General features: G+C 34.5%; 1 protein-coding gene across 2 annotated transcripts in view; it reads right to left on the reverse strand.

The window, feature by feature from the left end:
- Positions 1-4,138: 4,138 nt before the first annotated feature.
- Hel89B (histone acetyltransferase 1) overlaps positions 4,139-15,327 on the reverse strand; it is a 68,757-nt gene continuing 57,568 nt past the window's right edge. For both annotated transcript variants that reach the window (XM_071588679.1, XM_071588680.1), the window contains exons 25-30: positions 15,152-15,300; positions 13,403-13,543; positions 10,728-10,890; positions 10,210-10,346; positions 4,933-5,014; positions 4,139-4,817 (exon numbers count right to left, since the gene is read on the reverse strand). In XM_071588679.1, the coding sequence (XP_071444780.1) occupies positions 4,608-4,817; positions 4,933-5,014; positions 10,210-10,346; positions 10,728-10,890; positions 13,403-13,543; positions 15,152-15,300 (882 nt within the window). In that variant the 3' untranslated portion in view covers positions 4,139-4,607. The remainder of the gene's footprint in view (positions 4,818-4,932; positions 5,015-10,209; positions 10,347-10,727; positions 10,891-13,402; positions 13,544-15,151; positions 15,301-15,327) is intronic.

The raw sequence follows: 15,327 nt of genomic DNA on the forward strand, positions 1-15,327 counted from the left end.
TGCAAGTATAGCATACACCATTACTAGTGTGGGGAGGAATGTATCAATAAAATAAATTTGGTGCCATTTAAATTAACATTGGAAGACAAAAATAAACAATTATTCAGTAAGGGCATTCCAGCCAAAAAAGTAATGGAGAAAAAAATAATATCATAATATATATATTTGGCGCCACAAAAAAAGGGTTACATTTATGGAAAATAATAAAATAGGCACTGAAAATAATTCGTTAGTGTCTACAATGATACCCAATGCATTGCTGTGCATATCGTAATTTCACATTGCAACAATTAAGAATGGAAAATTTAAAAAAATAAAACTAAGTAGTGCATTCTATCTGAAGTAGGGTGGGACGGAATGCCGTAGGTTATATTAATTTGGCCATGTATGATTAACATTGGAAACAAGCCTCTAAATGAAGAGGAATGATAGCATATTCCATATATCTGAAAAACCAGGGGTTGGAATACTGTAGGCTATATCAAATTGTCATTGTTCCATTAGAATAGGAAAATGTCACTAATTAAAAAGGGTTAAAGAGCATTCTGTTTACCTGAGGAAGCAGGGGAAGGAATGCCATGGGTTGTATTAATTTGTCATTGTTCAATTAGGATTGGTGAAGAAGAATAAAAAGCATTCTGTCTATATGAAGATGTGGAAACGGAATGTATTAGGATATTTTAATTTGCCATTGCTCAATTAGGAATGGAAAAGTGCACCTAAATAAATAGGAATGATAGAACAGTCCAACCATCTAAAGTAATGGGGGATGGAATTCCATAGTTTGTATTAATTTGTCATTGCTCAATTAGGATTGGAAATTGCCACTAATTAGAAAAGAATGATAGAGCAATCCATTTACCTAAAGAAACGGGAGATAAGGCCAAAATTATATTGATTTGCCATTATTCATTTAGGTATTGAAAATAACACTAATTAAGGAGAAATAAAAAGCATTCAACCTATATGAAGATGCAGTAGACGGAAGACAGTCAGAAATATTAATCAGGCATTGTATGAATTGGGATTGAAAATGGCATTTAGTGAGGAGAAATAAAGTCCATGCTGTCTATCTGAAGAAACGGGAACCAAAATACTGTAGGTTATATTAATTAACTTGTAATTGCTCAATTAGGATTGGAAAATGCAACTAATTAAAGAGGAGTAACCGCATATTGTCTATCTGAAGGGAGGGGGATGGGATGCTGTAGGTTACATTACTTTGGCAATGTTCTTTTTGGAATGAAATTGTCACTAATTTAAAGAAATGAAAAAGCACTCCATCTATCTGAAGATGTGAGAGACAAAAAGCATAAGTTATATTAATTTGCCAATGCACATTTAGGAATTGAAAAGGCCTCTAATTAAAGAGGAATAAAAAGCATTTCATCTCTCTGAAGGAGCTGGGAATGCATTGCTATAGGTTATATCAATTTTTATGTTTAAATATGATTGTGAAAATTCCATTAATGAAAGAGGAATGAAAAGCATTCCACCAATCTGAAGAAGCTGGGGACAGAATGCCATCATTTATACTAATTTGGGTAAGTTCAATTAGGAATTGAAAATGACACTAATTAAAGACGGGGAAAGCATTCAGTCTATCTGAAGAAGCAGGGGCTGGAATAGGTTACATGAATTACTGTGTCAATTTCACTAGAAAGTTGGCACTATTGAAAATTTATAAAAGAGCAATCCATCATTCTGAATTAGTCTTGAATGAAGCTGTTTTTTATATTAATTGGGGGAGATAGAAATAGTGTTTAAGTGTTTACTAGGGTTGACGGAGGAGGGATACCGATTGGATTTTGAAATGTTTAAAAATAACTAACACCTGGTTCAATCATAGTTACATAAATAGATACTCATGGAAAATATGGGAATAAATGACTGGGTACCAGGTAGATTATATTATAGTTAGATATAAATTTAGGAACAATATCATCAACTCACACAGGTTTCCAGGGGAATATACCTTTGGATATGAACTGATGCTGTGAAATTTAATTTCAAATTCAAAAGGAAAACAGGTAGGATTTAGCAACGTGGAATGCAGAAGCTTTAACATAAATAAAAAGGAAGGAACAGCAACAATATTAATAAAAAATATGGAGATGGAATTATTGAGGAAATGTGTAAAATTCATGGGGAGGAATTTCACTGCATCAATTTAGTTAAAATTATAATTATTACGAGGGTCATCCGGAAAGTAGTACCCGTTCGTGCCGCATGAAATGCTGACGACGCGAGTAGCCGCTGGACGAGGTCAGATAGCTTCAGTGGCTTGTCTGCCTTCTCTGAGCCAAGTTGCGTGACGCTAGCATTGCCTGTGTTGTTTCTGTGATTGTTTACAATGTTTAAAAAAATTGAGAACGCCGCCAGTTGTGAAGTGAGGGCAGTGATTAAATTCCTCAATGCAAGAAACGGTCGCCCATGTGATATTCATCGCCAATTAAAGGAGGTGTATGGAGACAATGTAATGGACGAGTCGTCTGTTCGGCGGTGGTGTCGCAACTTCAACATGGGGAGGGGGAACACACACGACGATGAGCGTTCGGGGAGACCGTCTGTCATTACAGACCAACTGGTGAGCTCAGTTGACGAATTCGTGAGGAACGATCGGCGCGTCACAATTGATGACATCTGTGAGCATTTTCCCAATGTTTCTCGAACAATTGTTCATGAAATTGTTAAACACCATCTGCATTATGCAAAAATTTGTGCAAGATGGGTCCCTCGCGTATCTCAATGAGCTGGCGGCGAAGGACTATGCAGCAGGAATACAGAAACTTGTCACACGTTATGACAAATGCCTTAATTTGCTTGGAGATTATGTTGAGAAGTAGTTTAAAGTATCCTCTTTCAAATAAAATTTTTTATGTTTGTTAATATTTACTTTTGTGTCTTTATTTCACGAACGGGTACTACTTTCCGGATGACCCTCGTATTAATAAAAATTAGTTAATTATGGTATGCTGACAAATGAGCAGTGATAATGCCCAAGGGATTGAAGCTATTATTGTGCAGTATAGGAGTAATGCATAAAGTCTACGAAGAAGACTGACCTCAAGCAAAACAAAGTAACCTGATTCTGGTGTATCCTGAGGTAATAAGACAGAGTAGGCACTTCCACATTTCCAGGTATTATTTTAGAAGAAAGTGGGTGTACCAAAATTGGGATACTGGGTTGGCCAAAGTTTATTTAGTAGTAGCATTTCCAAGAATGGATTTGATGACAGGTTTTCGGTAGACTCTAAGAAAAAATTAGCATCATTTGGAGGCTTTCGAGATGTCAGAATGGGAAATATAAGTTAGACAGGAAGGAAGATAAGCATGTTGTTTTCAATCTCATAGGACATCACAAGTAGATACTGGGTTAAATTCAAAGGCGGAAAAGTTATGGGTGGATGATGTTTAAGAGATGGAGTAAGATACTGAAGGATGTAATAAAATGAATAATTTTAAGTAAGAGGAGTTGGCGATAAGAGAGGTTTTTTCTGGATGGTATGAAAAAGGGATGAAGGCATGAAAAAAAGAAGGAACTAATGCTACTTCATAACATGAAGTCCATGTATTATGCTGAGAAAAATAGTTATAAGGGATTATCAAAATTTACCTTAAATAGATAGGTTACCTTTGATTAAGTGATTAACAATAGGAACTTCAATTTATTAGGCAGTACCACAAAATCAATCACTAATTCCTTCAATCTTGAATTTTGAATGAATAGAAATAACACAAAAGGTCTTGGAGTATATTCAATATTAACAATCTTTTACTCCATGATTTCTAAATGGGTAAAATGCATGTTTACTAACTTCATTCCTTTTGTGTTTCAGTATTAAATCCAAAAATATTCTTGATGTGAAACAAGTCAAGTCCTGGAAATTCTGGTTAAGTTATCTTCACCTACGCTTTCAAAAGCCAGATGAAATGGAGTTAAAAATAAAATGTGAAGCAATTCATTGGTAACTATAATTTTTTTTTTTAATTAAAGTTAAAAGAGATGTGTACCTTACAAGTTGTATGAGCAAATGACCAATTTACTAAATAAAGAAAGGAATACTGAAAAAGGAATACTGAGTTAAAAATAAAATGTGAAGCAATTCATAGGTAACTATAATTTATTTTTTTTTAATTAAAGTTAAAAGAGATGTGTACCTTACAAGTTGTATGAGCAAATTACCTAGTTACTAAATATAAGAAAGGAATACTGAAAAATCACAGAATGTACATCATCTCTCCCAAAATAACACATACACTGGATTGTTATAGTAACTCACAATTTACTTAGAAAAAGTTGGAAATGAGAGAGGAAAAATGGATTCCTCACAATTATTCTTAAAATGAACTATGGCATACAAATGAAAATTATAATGATGGTATTCATTTCATTTACATCTTTTGACGTAATTACTCATTACCAAACTAATTTTTATATCAAAAATATTTAAATAGTACCATCATTTTTAAAAGAGTAACTTCCTAGATTGATTCATCAAATGAATAATCATTGACAAAGTATAATGTAAATTAACACATTACATTAGATGAAATCATCAGGCACATTCACCTTTACCCATTAATTTTAATTGAATTATTTGCAGTTACTTCCTTCCAAGGGTTTCTATAAAAGATGATAAGTCATATTCCTCTTCATATTGCTTATCTTCCCACAGTTCTGGTAAACTGTCCAACAGAGACTTTACATTTCGCCCAGCAGTATTCATTGACATGTTCTTGTCATTCATATTACCACTTCTATATCTCTCACTATCTTCCAACGACTTCCCCTTCAGGGAAAACAAGTCAAGGAGCTGAAAAATATAATTTCTCATTACAATCAAAAAATACTAAATTAAAGAAGTTACAGATACGTTGAGTTGAGTATTTACTACAAAAAAAATTTTCTAACACTAGTTTGGTTCATACCTGATCTGTTCCCATTGTTTCAATTGATGCATTTTCACTGCTGATTACTGTATTTGCTGTTAACAACTTGAACTTCTGGAGCCTGAGAAAACGAAAGATATTAAATTTCGATTAGAATTTTAATTATCATTACCAAATGAGTTATGCATAAACACAAGATTATGTTCCTGAAATTTTGCTTTAGTGATGAAAACATTACAGTTCATCTTGCATACTCTAAACTATCATAATTTTTAACAAAAGAAAAAGGATGGATGATATATTTTGGCCATGTTACTTCATGCTCTCTCTCAGACTACAACTTTCTCAGAGAACGCAGGTGTGTTATTCCTCCAAATAAGAAAAACAATGAAAACAATATTCAAGCAATGAAGGTGTTCCAACAATGTAACTGAATGGATTGTGGGCAGTAGCCTATTAAATAGATATTTTGGAGTTAGCCCTACCAGTGATACATTGTCAAATATGAACATGAAAAACTACACAAAAATTACCACGCAAAGAATGAGACAACTTAAGATTTTCCATCTAGTACGGAGCAACAGGAGCCTTCAATGCTTGGCTTAAGTGTAATCATAAATGTGTGAAAAAATCAATGTCAAAATCTTCACATGTAGATCATGTAATTGCACATCAATGGCAATTTAACAAATAGTGGAACCTCATAAAACAAGCATAATTTGCTCCAGAATTTTTTGTTTAATGTAAAAGACAACAATGTGTTTCATGCCAACAAAAAAGTTGTGTACAAAGTTTACTCAAAGAAATACACATAGTTTAGCATTGCCAATCGTCTTCATCTTTTCTTCTATAATTGAATGAACCAACCTGGAATGTGAATTTAACTCATAGAAAACAAATAAGAATTAAATTAATTAGTTTATTATTCATGATAGTCCTACTTCTTTTTTATTAGAAACATATCTAGAGACATTTATTTTTGCAAATGCTTAAAAAATTTGTAAAAATGAAACCACTATCATTAAATAAACTTGCAGCCACACGGCCAATGCCTTTTTAGGGTGATACTTCTCAATGTACTATGCAACAGTTTCCCATGGCCTTCACACCATATTCAGCCAGCTCTTCTGTACTTTTCTACATTCCTTAAAGGCTCATAGAGTTTCTCAAAGGTAAAGAAGTAGGGGTTTAATTTTCAAATTGTCACTTGCACTGACACAAAATAGCAGTGATTGTGGCTGGGCAATGGACTTATCTCTGCTGTTTGCTTTGGAATCTTTTTCCAGAACAGACGAGTCTCATCACATTTAAAAACATGTTGCAGCACGTATCCCTCAGAATCAACAAGCTTCTTGAAGTCCCTGATAAAGTTCTCAGCTGCCTTTGAGTCAAAGCTTACTGCTTCACCATGCCTCACAATGCTGTGCATTCCAGTCCTTATCTTAAACTTCTCGAACCACACATGGCTTCCCTTTAAATCTTTCTTTTTCAGATATTGATGATGCTGGAGTCTTCCTAATGAGGTCAGCAAAAATCTCTTCCTCATTCTCACAAGAAAAATCGTTAAGGAAAATCGAAGTCATAAAATCTTACTATGTACAGATAGTAATGCCAAAAGTGAAACCTGGTTTCATAGGTTTACGGACTCTAGAGGAAAGTTAATTGAAGAACTAGTCCTAGCTGAAGACCTCTACATTGCTAACTGTATCGGAGAACCGTTTACCTTCTCCAGTCCGAATGGCAAATCCAACATAGACCTGACTATCGGTAATGCCAAAATCATCCGAAATATCACCAACTGGAAAGTCCGGCCAGGGAAGATTACCAGTGACCACCAATTGATCACCTTCGACATTAAGGAAGCTAGTTACAGGGAAACACCCGAAATGAGATATATACTGAAAAACGCTGATTGGGAAAAATGCGAGGAAACCTTCCTGAACGAACTAGTAGCCTCGGAACAGAATACTCCATGGACACCAACAACGGAGCAAATAGATCTTAACATAGCAAGACTAACCAAAGCTATTAAATGCTCCATGAAAACAAGTATTCCAGTAAGATATTACAGAGGAAAAACTCATCCTTGGTGGAATGACGACCTAAACAACCTCAAAAAGCAAGTCCACAGACTGAGAACCGTCTTCCAAAAGAGTCGAAACGAGGACAGAGGAATCCATCGTCTGAGATACCTAGCAAAGCTAAGGATATATAAGGAACGTATTAAAAAATCCAAAGAAAATGCTTGGAGAAAGTTTGCTAGACAAAACTTTGGAGACAACTCCTGGGGCTTTATCTACAAGCTGTTCTCAGATAAACTGAAACTCCCAACAATACCAGGGACTAGACGAAATGACAAGGGTGAGGTAATGCTGATAGAAGAATGGATGGACGAAATGTTGGACACCCTTCTACCTGACGAAGATCAATCAGATAATTGTTACCACGAGTCTACCAGGAGAATGTACAATGAACCGCTTGAGAAAAGCGCCGCAAGGCTCTTCTCAGACGAGGAAGTCAGTGAAGCCATCTACCTGATAAGAGATGGCAAAGCCCCCGGCCACGACCAGATTCCGGGTACTGTAATAAGAAAACTGTGTCAGCCTATCTCAGGAGAGCTAACCAATATCATTAATGATTGTATAGTCCTCTCATACTTTCCGAACACCTGGAAACTTGGGAAGCTACACGCTATTCTAAAGGATAAGCGTAAAGGCCCAGCGAACGCTGAAGCATTCCGACCAATCACTCTCCTCCCAGAGCTGGGAAAGGTAATGGAGAGACTTATTAAAAAGAGAATTATAGAAGAGGCTGGGGAATGCCAGATCTACCACCCCAAGCAATACGGGTTTACTCCAGGGAGAAGCACGATTGATGCCATAACTAAACTGCTGAGACTAACTAACAACGATTGCAAATACACCATGGTGGTTTTTATAGACATAAAAGGCGCTTTTGATTCCGTCTGGTGGCCATCCGTAATTAAAGAACTAAAATATTTAAGGGTCTCCAACAACCTAATAAAATTAGTCAAAAACTATTTTACCAACCGCGTGATAGAATACTCCAGCAAACACCTCAAGTTCTCTAAAGTAGCCACGAAGGGGTGCCCACAGGGTTCGGTTCTTGGCCCAACCTTGTGGAACCTCTTAACCAATTCGCTTTTAAGAGAAGAACTCCCGGATAGGTGCGATATTATCGCATACGCGGATGACATCGCAGTAACTATCCCTGGAAACAGCAGAAAAGAGCTGGAAATGTTGGCGGAGAAAACTCTACTTATCCTAGAAACCTGGGCAAAAAGTAACAAACTGAAGTTATCCATAGAAAAAAGCCAATACATGACCCTAGGAGCAAAAATATTAAGAAACCCGGCATGTAAAATCAATGGGAAACAGCTAAAGAGAACGAAGACCTTTAAATACCTCGGCATACACATAGACGATAAACTTACCTTCCAACTTCACGTGAACTACACTTGCTCGAAGGTTAAGACTATCTTTGGTGCCATAAGAAGGCTTTGCCGTTGTACATATGGCCTCAAACCGATGGAAAACATTTATGAGGGAGTAGTAATACCCATTGTCACTTATGGGTGCGAAATTTGGTCCCATAGAGTCAATCTCGCAAGATTCGAGAGAAAGCTAAAGGAGACACAGCGTGCCTGCTTGATAGCGATGTGCAACAGCTATTCCACCGTGAGCTGCGACGCACTCTGTATAGTGGCTGCAACTCCACCTCTAAAATACCGAATTTGGGAAAGAATTGCTATAAACAAATCGAGGAAAAAATTAAATATAGAGTATTTCAACCTCTCGTTAGATGCAGAAAATGCAGTACAAATATCAAAATTAAAAAGACTACTGAGACAGGAAACACATAGAGAATGGAACGACGAATGGAACAGAACAGAAAAGGGAAGGAAAACACACCGTATATTTCCGAACATAGATGACCGGATTAAATTAAATATTAAACACACATCAGCAAGCACACAAGTGTTAACCGGACATGGAAACTTTAACTCCTACTTAAACTTCATAGGGAAATGTTTTACCCCTCTGTGTAACTGTGGAAAAGAAGACACAGCAGAACACAGAGTGGAGGATTGTGTTTACTATGAGACAGAGCGGCAACTCTTATGGAACAATATGGAAGAGAAGCTAACGAGCTTTAGGGAAATGATCACATTCTGCCTACAGAACAACAATAACCTGCTCGGAAAATTTGCAATAAGAAAACCAGCAAATAGTGAACCACAACAAGCGAACTAACTGGGAAATATTTTGTGTAAAATTTTATGTAAAATGTAGCAATGTATTCTATATGTCTATTGAGTGATTTTTTTTTCTTGAATTGTTTATCATTAGTTTAACTCCCAACATATATAAGCACCTGTAGATGTTAAAATTTTAGAAAAACTTTCCTTATGTCTGATTATTTTTGTCTCTTTTGTTATGTATGTTGTTTCCTTATGTCTCATTATTGTTTGTAAAAAGGGGAACTAAGATTCAAAGGAATCCCCAACTAACTGTGAAGTAAAATAAAAGTGGACCCAGGAAACCATTGGTCAAATGGGTCCAAAAAATTAAAAAAATTAAATTAAAAAATGATGCCCTTGTTAATAACACTGTCTTGCGATTTCATTTTTCATTCATCCATATGAAAAACAACCTTTCAACTTCATTGAGAATACCAAAAAACTGCATAGATATTCTTGTCACTCCTTATGAAGTATTTATATCTCTTTTAATTTGACCTTGCTCTTGAGAATAGTGCAAATCATTGATTTAGACCAATTGTATGAGCATGTTAAAGCGGCCACACCCACATTTCATTCTTCCTGTTCAATGATTTTTACTTTTCATTTCTACGGTTATTTTTATTTTCTTATGACTATCTTCTCACAGCTTCTACTTCAGGAAATTTTTGATTGTTTTTTTTTGGAACATTTTTGCCTGGGCTATTAAATGATGCACAAAAATTATAGGTCTGAATAAAAGTTTGGAAAAATGTATGATCACTAGCGACAGTAAGATGCTAGCAGAAATGCTATATACCAACTGAAGCAGCAGGCATGCATTATTCTGGGAATTCCCATTTGCTTTTTCTTCCTTGTGTGAAAACTCGTTTGATAGGTGAGCTTCCACGGTATTCAATAATTCCATTGCAATTTGATCTTTATAAAAAAAAACGTACTGATTTGATGATATATGGCTGAAAAAACAACACTTAGTCATGAAAATTTTCAGACCTAAATAGCATTGACTGGTGATATGTACCAATGAGATTTTATCAAAATTAATTATCACTTACCCCATAATTTTTTCTTCTAAAGTTGATCTAGTGATAAGCCTATAAACATTGACCACCTTTCTCTGACCAATTCGATGAGCTCGATCCATTGCCTGCAGGTCTTTCATGGGATTCCAGTCATGCTCAACAAAAATGACCTGAAATGACAATAATATTATAATAATACACACATTCAAATTGAGATAGTCAAAGCCCATTAAATCACAAACAAATAGAATAATACTTATATTGCTGCCCACCAACTGAGATGAAAAACTATAGGACAGCAAGGGTATTTTGACTTCTTTAAAAGGTGATTTTACTTAAGCATTGGTCTAATGGCAATAATTTAGATCAAGGTGCCCTGACACCCGAGTGCATATTGCAAGGATGATACAATGCCAGGAAAATGTACACCACAGTAGCACGAAATTCATGCCTGAACTAGGATTTAAGCTTTTCAATCTATAGGTTGTGTGGTCTGACTGAACCAATCTTATTGCTTGACTCTTTGGTGATAAATGAGGAGATTCACTTACAGTGTCTGCCCCGGTGAGGTTGAGTCCAAGACCTCCAACTTGAGTCGTCAGTAGGAGAACATCAATGGAGGGATCTGAATTGAAGCGTGCCACAACTGAGTGACGAACTCCAGCAGGAATACTTCCATCCAATCTCAAGTATGATACGGTAGGCATATGAGCTCTAAAAATAAAATAAAATGAAGGCATTTATTTCCTTTGCATGTATAAATACATTCTCTTCACACTGATACCTTTAGGGTTAGACCAAATCAATGAGAGCCGGGCATTAGCTAATAAACAGAAAGCTATCTACAGAAACCAAGATGCTTCCAATGGCATTATGAGATAGTGCTATTGATTTATTTTAGGTATTTTAATTCAGAAATTCATTTATTTTGTATCAGGGCTTTTCTAGAGCTTTCTCCTGACATAAATGAAGTAGGGGAAAATAGCGCCTACAATTACTTATGCCTGTAAATCCATTTCTACTCTTCAGTCTTGTCTGACAATGAACTATAAAACAGTATCTCCCAGCCAGAAGAACTACACAGGTAATATATTCAAGAAAAAATAATAAATATACATAATTTGACCACCCCATTCTCAAAGTAGCCAAATTTTGTTTTTTTTTTAAGATACCCTAAAGGGTGTCATATTGCAATATAAACTCATTCCACAAAAATCTGTATCACTTCCATATCTTAGTCAGGATCCCAGCTGTTTACAGGTTGCGATGACATACATGTAAACAAGGAAGTTGTGACATAACATAACTGGCTCGCTTAAATGAAAATCATGAAGAACTTATTATTCTTTAAAATTGTAATGTTATCCACTATGTTTTTCATATTTAAAGGCGATAATAGAAATAAATTGTGTTTACATAAAAAAATGTCTTCCTATATAATGCCATGCACCATAAACTATATCTTAAATGGAGGACAATAAGGAAATCAGCGATAAGAGTTAACATTTTGAACAAATGCTACCTAGAAATGTGGAGCATTTTGTCTCTTTGGAATGAAAGATAGAAAAAGAATAAGAAATTTAAGTTTTGTTATAAAACATCACATTAAATCAATGTTAAGAACTTAATGAAAGAATATTTGACATTAAAATAAAGTCAATTCTGAATCAAAGTAAAAAATGCTAGAAATATAATTGGATCCATTGTCATCAGAAGCAATGAAGCTCAGAGGGCTTGCAGCTTAATGTTAAAGTGAAGAGAACAGTATTATTACAGTAACTTTGACAATTAAATACGTAGCAGGTTTTATGACAATCACCTCAAATTGAAAAACATTGGCTCAATTTGATCTGGAAATATAAGCAAACTTTCAATTGCAACCATTGCTTGGCTATTGAAAAAAAAGCCAAAGCGTGATAAACGACCAAAGAACTATTCCAAATGGAATTACATTCCATATGGAACTTCCTGTCATAAATACTGGTTGTATTTTTGATTATTTTTTAAAACTATTTTTGAATTACAGAACCAGAAAAATTGTGGTCCTTGGCTGGGGCTATTTTTAGTCAACTTATCCACCACAGTTATTAAAATACATTATAAGCAATCCCTGTGAATCTACCTGTACTATTATTCCAAGCATAAAAAATAAGACACTGACAAATGGATATGGTATGAAATTTACGCTGTGTATATGAGCTTAAAATCCACACATTTATAAGATTTTAGTCTACTTCCCTAATCAGTCCAGGAATGCTAAAAAAATTTTATTTTAATATATTAAACATAAATATACACTGATTAATAATAAACATCATCTAATGGCTTGTAGAAGATGCATTAGAATTATCAGTATGCCCCATTTGAAAACTGGAAAATCTTTAAGGCATGTTTATGGTGATTAGACAAGGAATACATGATTGGTCATTATCATTACAATGCAAATGCTATTATGCACATTAAAAGTATTTTCAACAAAATTTTTTGCCAGTCTAGAGAAATTGTTTGCATCCATAAGCAATATTCCTAAATATTTTGAATTCATGGATAGTCAATTGCAGGTACTGCATAGTCAGGTAGTAACATGAATACTTAGAGGTATCCAACTTAGCATTGGCACATAATTAGTATTTTTTATTATCATTGCATTAGAAAATGTAGATAGCATGTAATTTTATTTGGTTATAAATTATTAATATAAAACAACAAAATTTACTACTTTATGGATATTGTTAAACTTGAACTGAAAAAGATAAAGTAGAAAATTATAGTGTTTGCTTTGTGACATATAATATTCTCAAGCTGTTCAAAGACTAGGGCACTTATTGCTCCTGGTATGAAACTAGTTCAGACACAAAAAATGCCCAATAAACCACTTGTAATTGTGAGTTCAGGATAAAAAGATTTTATTAGAGATTGTGAGTACTCATTTTTTCAATATTCCACAGTGTTTAATTGATGAAACGTAATCGGGTATTCTACAGAGTTATCCAGGATGGAATTCTGAAACATACTTTCCACTACGGTATTCAAGGTTAAAAAAAAAAGAATCAACTTGAATGATGATGAGACATACATGTGCTCAATGAAAGTCTCATGTGAATAGAAAGATGAATGATGTCGACTTATTTGGCTAAAATGAGACCATGAAGACCATCGGTAACCAAGCACAAGGGCTGCCAGCACATTTGCAATACTGTATAAAAATTATTTATCATTAACTTACTTGAATAGGTCATTTTCCAATATATCCAGCATTGCCTTCAGCTGACAAAAAATCAGGGCACGGTGCTGGTTTACCACTAAGTCTCCTCCAGCAGCACCACTTCCAGGTACAACACCTATTCCACAATCTTCCAGTAATTGCCTGAAGACATATCAATGATCACGTAGAGTGATTAGAGCGGCTAATAACTACAATTTAAGATATGAACAGTAATGACCAACAAAGTTCAAGTGTCAGTTTCACAAATGATAGTATGCATAACTATAAGGTAATAAACTATGAATATCATGAGCAGGGATGAGAAAAATTGAAATTTTTAACAGGTTAGGACAAATAATGAATACATATTCAATTTATGAATAATTCAGTAGACTAGCTCTCTGGGAAGTCTCCATTAGGAAATGGATCAGAAAGGGTATTAATACAGATCATATTCTACGGATCAGAATCATGTTCTATTTATTTTTTCAGTAGCTATATCAAGTTTTCAATTTACCATATGATTACTTAGATATAATTTACTTAGATTCCGAATTTTTCCTAGAATGAGTACGTGCTAAAAGTAGACTTTTATGAAAACCTAACAACTAAACGCAATCAAGGATACTGAGAAAACAGGAAATTGCAATTCAGGATGAAGGTGTGGCATGCCAGAATTTTGTGCAAGGAATTCAAGGAAGAGTATGGTGGCACTTCTTGGTATTCCTGCCTAAATAAGATAATTTTTTGGCTAAGTTATTACACTGTAAGAGTACTAATAAGGTGAGATGGAAAGATTGGAGAAATTTATGAGTTATCCAATTGTTAAACGGTATCGGCAGTAATGTTTGAGACTCAATTTATTGATTTCATCACTAATTGGCTATTTTTGATATTGATGAAGTGATTTATAAGAATATTATCAGAAAATTCTGTTTTTTACCACATACATAAAAATAAATTATATTGCTTCCATACGAAGTTATCACTTCTGCCAATATTTTTGTGCCTAAGATTTTTTCCTTTATTTCAATACTTAAAATGAGGCGCACAAATAAAGTGGATATATCCAAAGAAAGCAGGAAAGGTAGACAAAGAGCAATTTCATTGGCAACGGAATGCTGAAGACTTTGAGGGAGGAGAAAATGTTCAGTGAGGCATGGATAAGAAAATAATATTCAGCCTGCATCCACCCAAAACCTACCTTACACAGTAGACTACCAATTAATAATAGAAATGATCTTATATGGGTGCATCTGGTACATGTTTACGCAATAAAAGTGAATATCAAATTCTTTTGACATCATGCCTTCTAACTATTTAAGGATTACACAAATATATGTATTGAAGGATTACACACATATACGTATTGATGATAATGATATTAGAGTAAGCTTAATGTGGAAGTAATAAACTCATATTATTTCACCACTATAATTAAATAATGGTTACTTGTAATCATAATATCTGGGAAAGAAAAATATGTGCCAACTTTTTTCTTAACAAAACTTACAGAAAATAGAAATTTATTAAGGCTGTTGTTGAAAAATTGTGACAACTTATGAATCACCCAAAATAGGGATAATATCAAAGAATTGGTAATTCAAATATTTTTATGACTAAAGAAAAGTAAGGCCATTAAACTAACTGGATAACACAAAGTAATGAATGAAAATAAATTAGTAAACTTTTCTCTGAGCATTCAACTTATGTAAAATTGTCACTGACTGTACAGTGCACTACAGTTAACTAATCTCTTGCACTACTTACATAAGGGCAGGCAATTTTGTAGCATGATGTATATCAGACAAGTTACTCCCACTACTTCTTAGCTGGTATGCTATACGCTCATACTCAGGATGCTGATGGTTAAGAACCATTTTTGGATGATTGCAGACATTCTGAAGGTATCGAAGAGCCTAAAGAGCACAGAATTGTGGAATTAA

This window comes from Hetaerina americana, unplaced genomic scaffold (assembly GCF_022747635.1).
Source record: "Hetaerina americana unplaced genomic scaffold, ioHetAmer1.1.p SCAF_3, whole genome shotgun sequence".
In the NCBI taxonomy this organism is placed as follows: domain Eukaryota; kingdom Metazoa; phylum Arthropoda; class Insecta; order Odonata; family Calopterygidae; genus Hetaerina; species Hetaerina americana.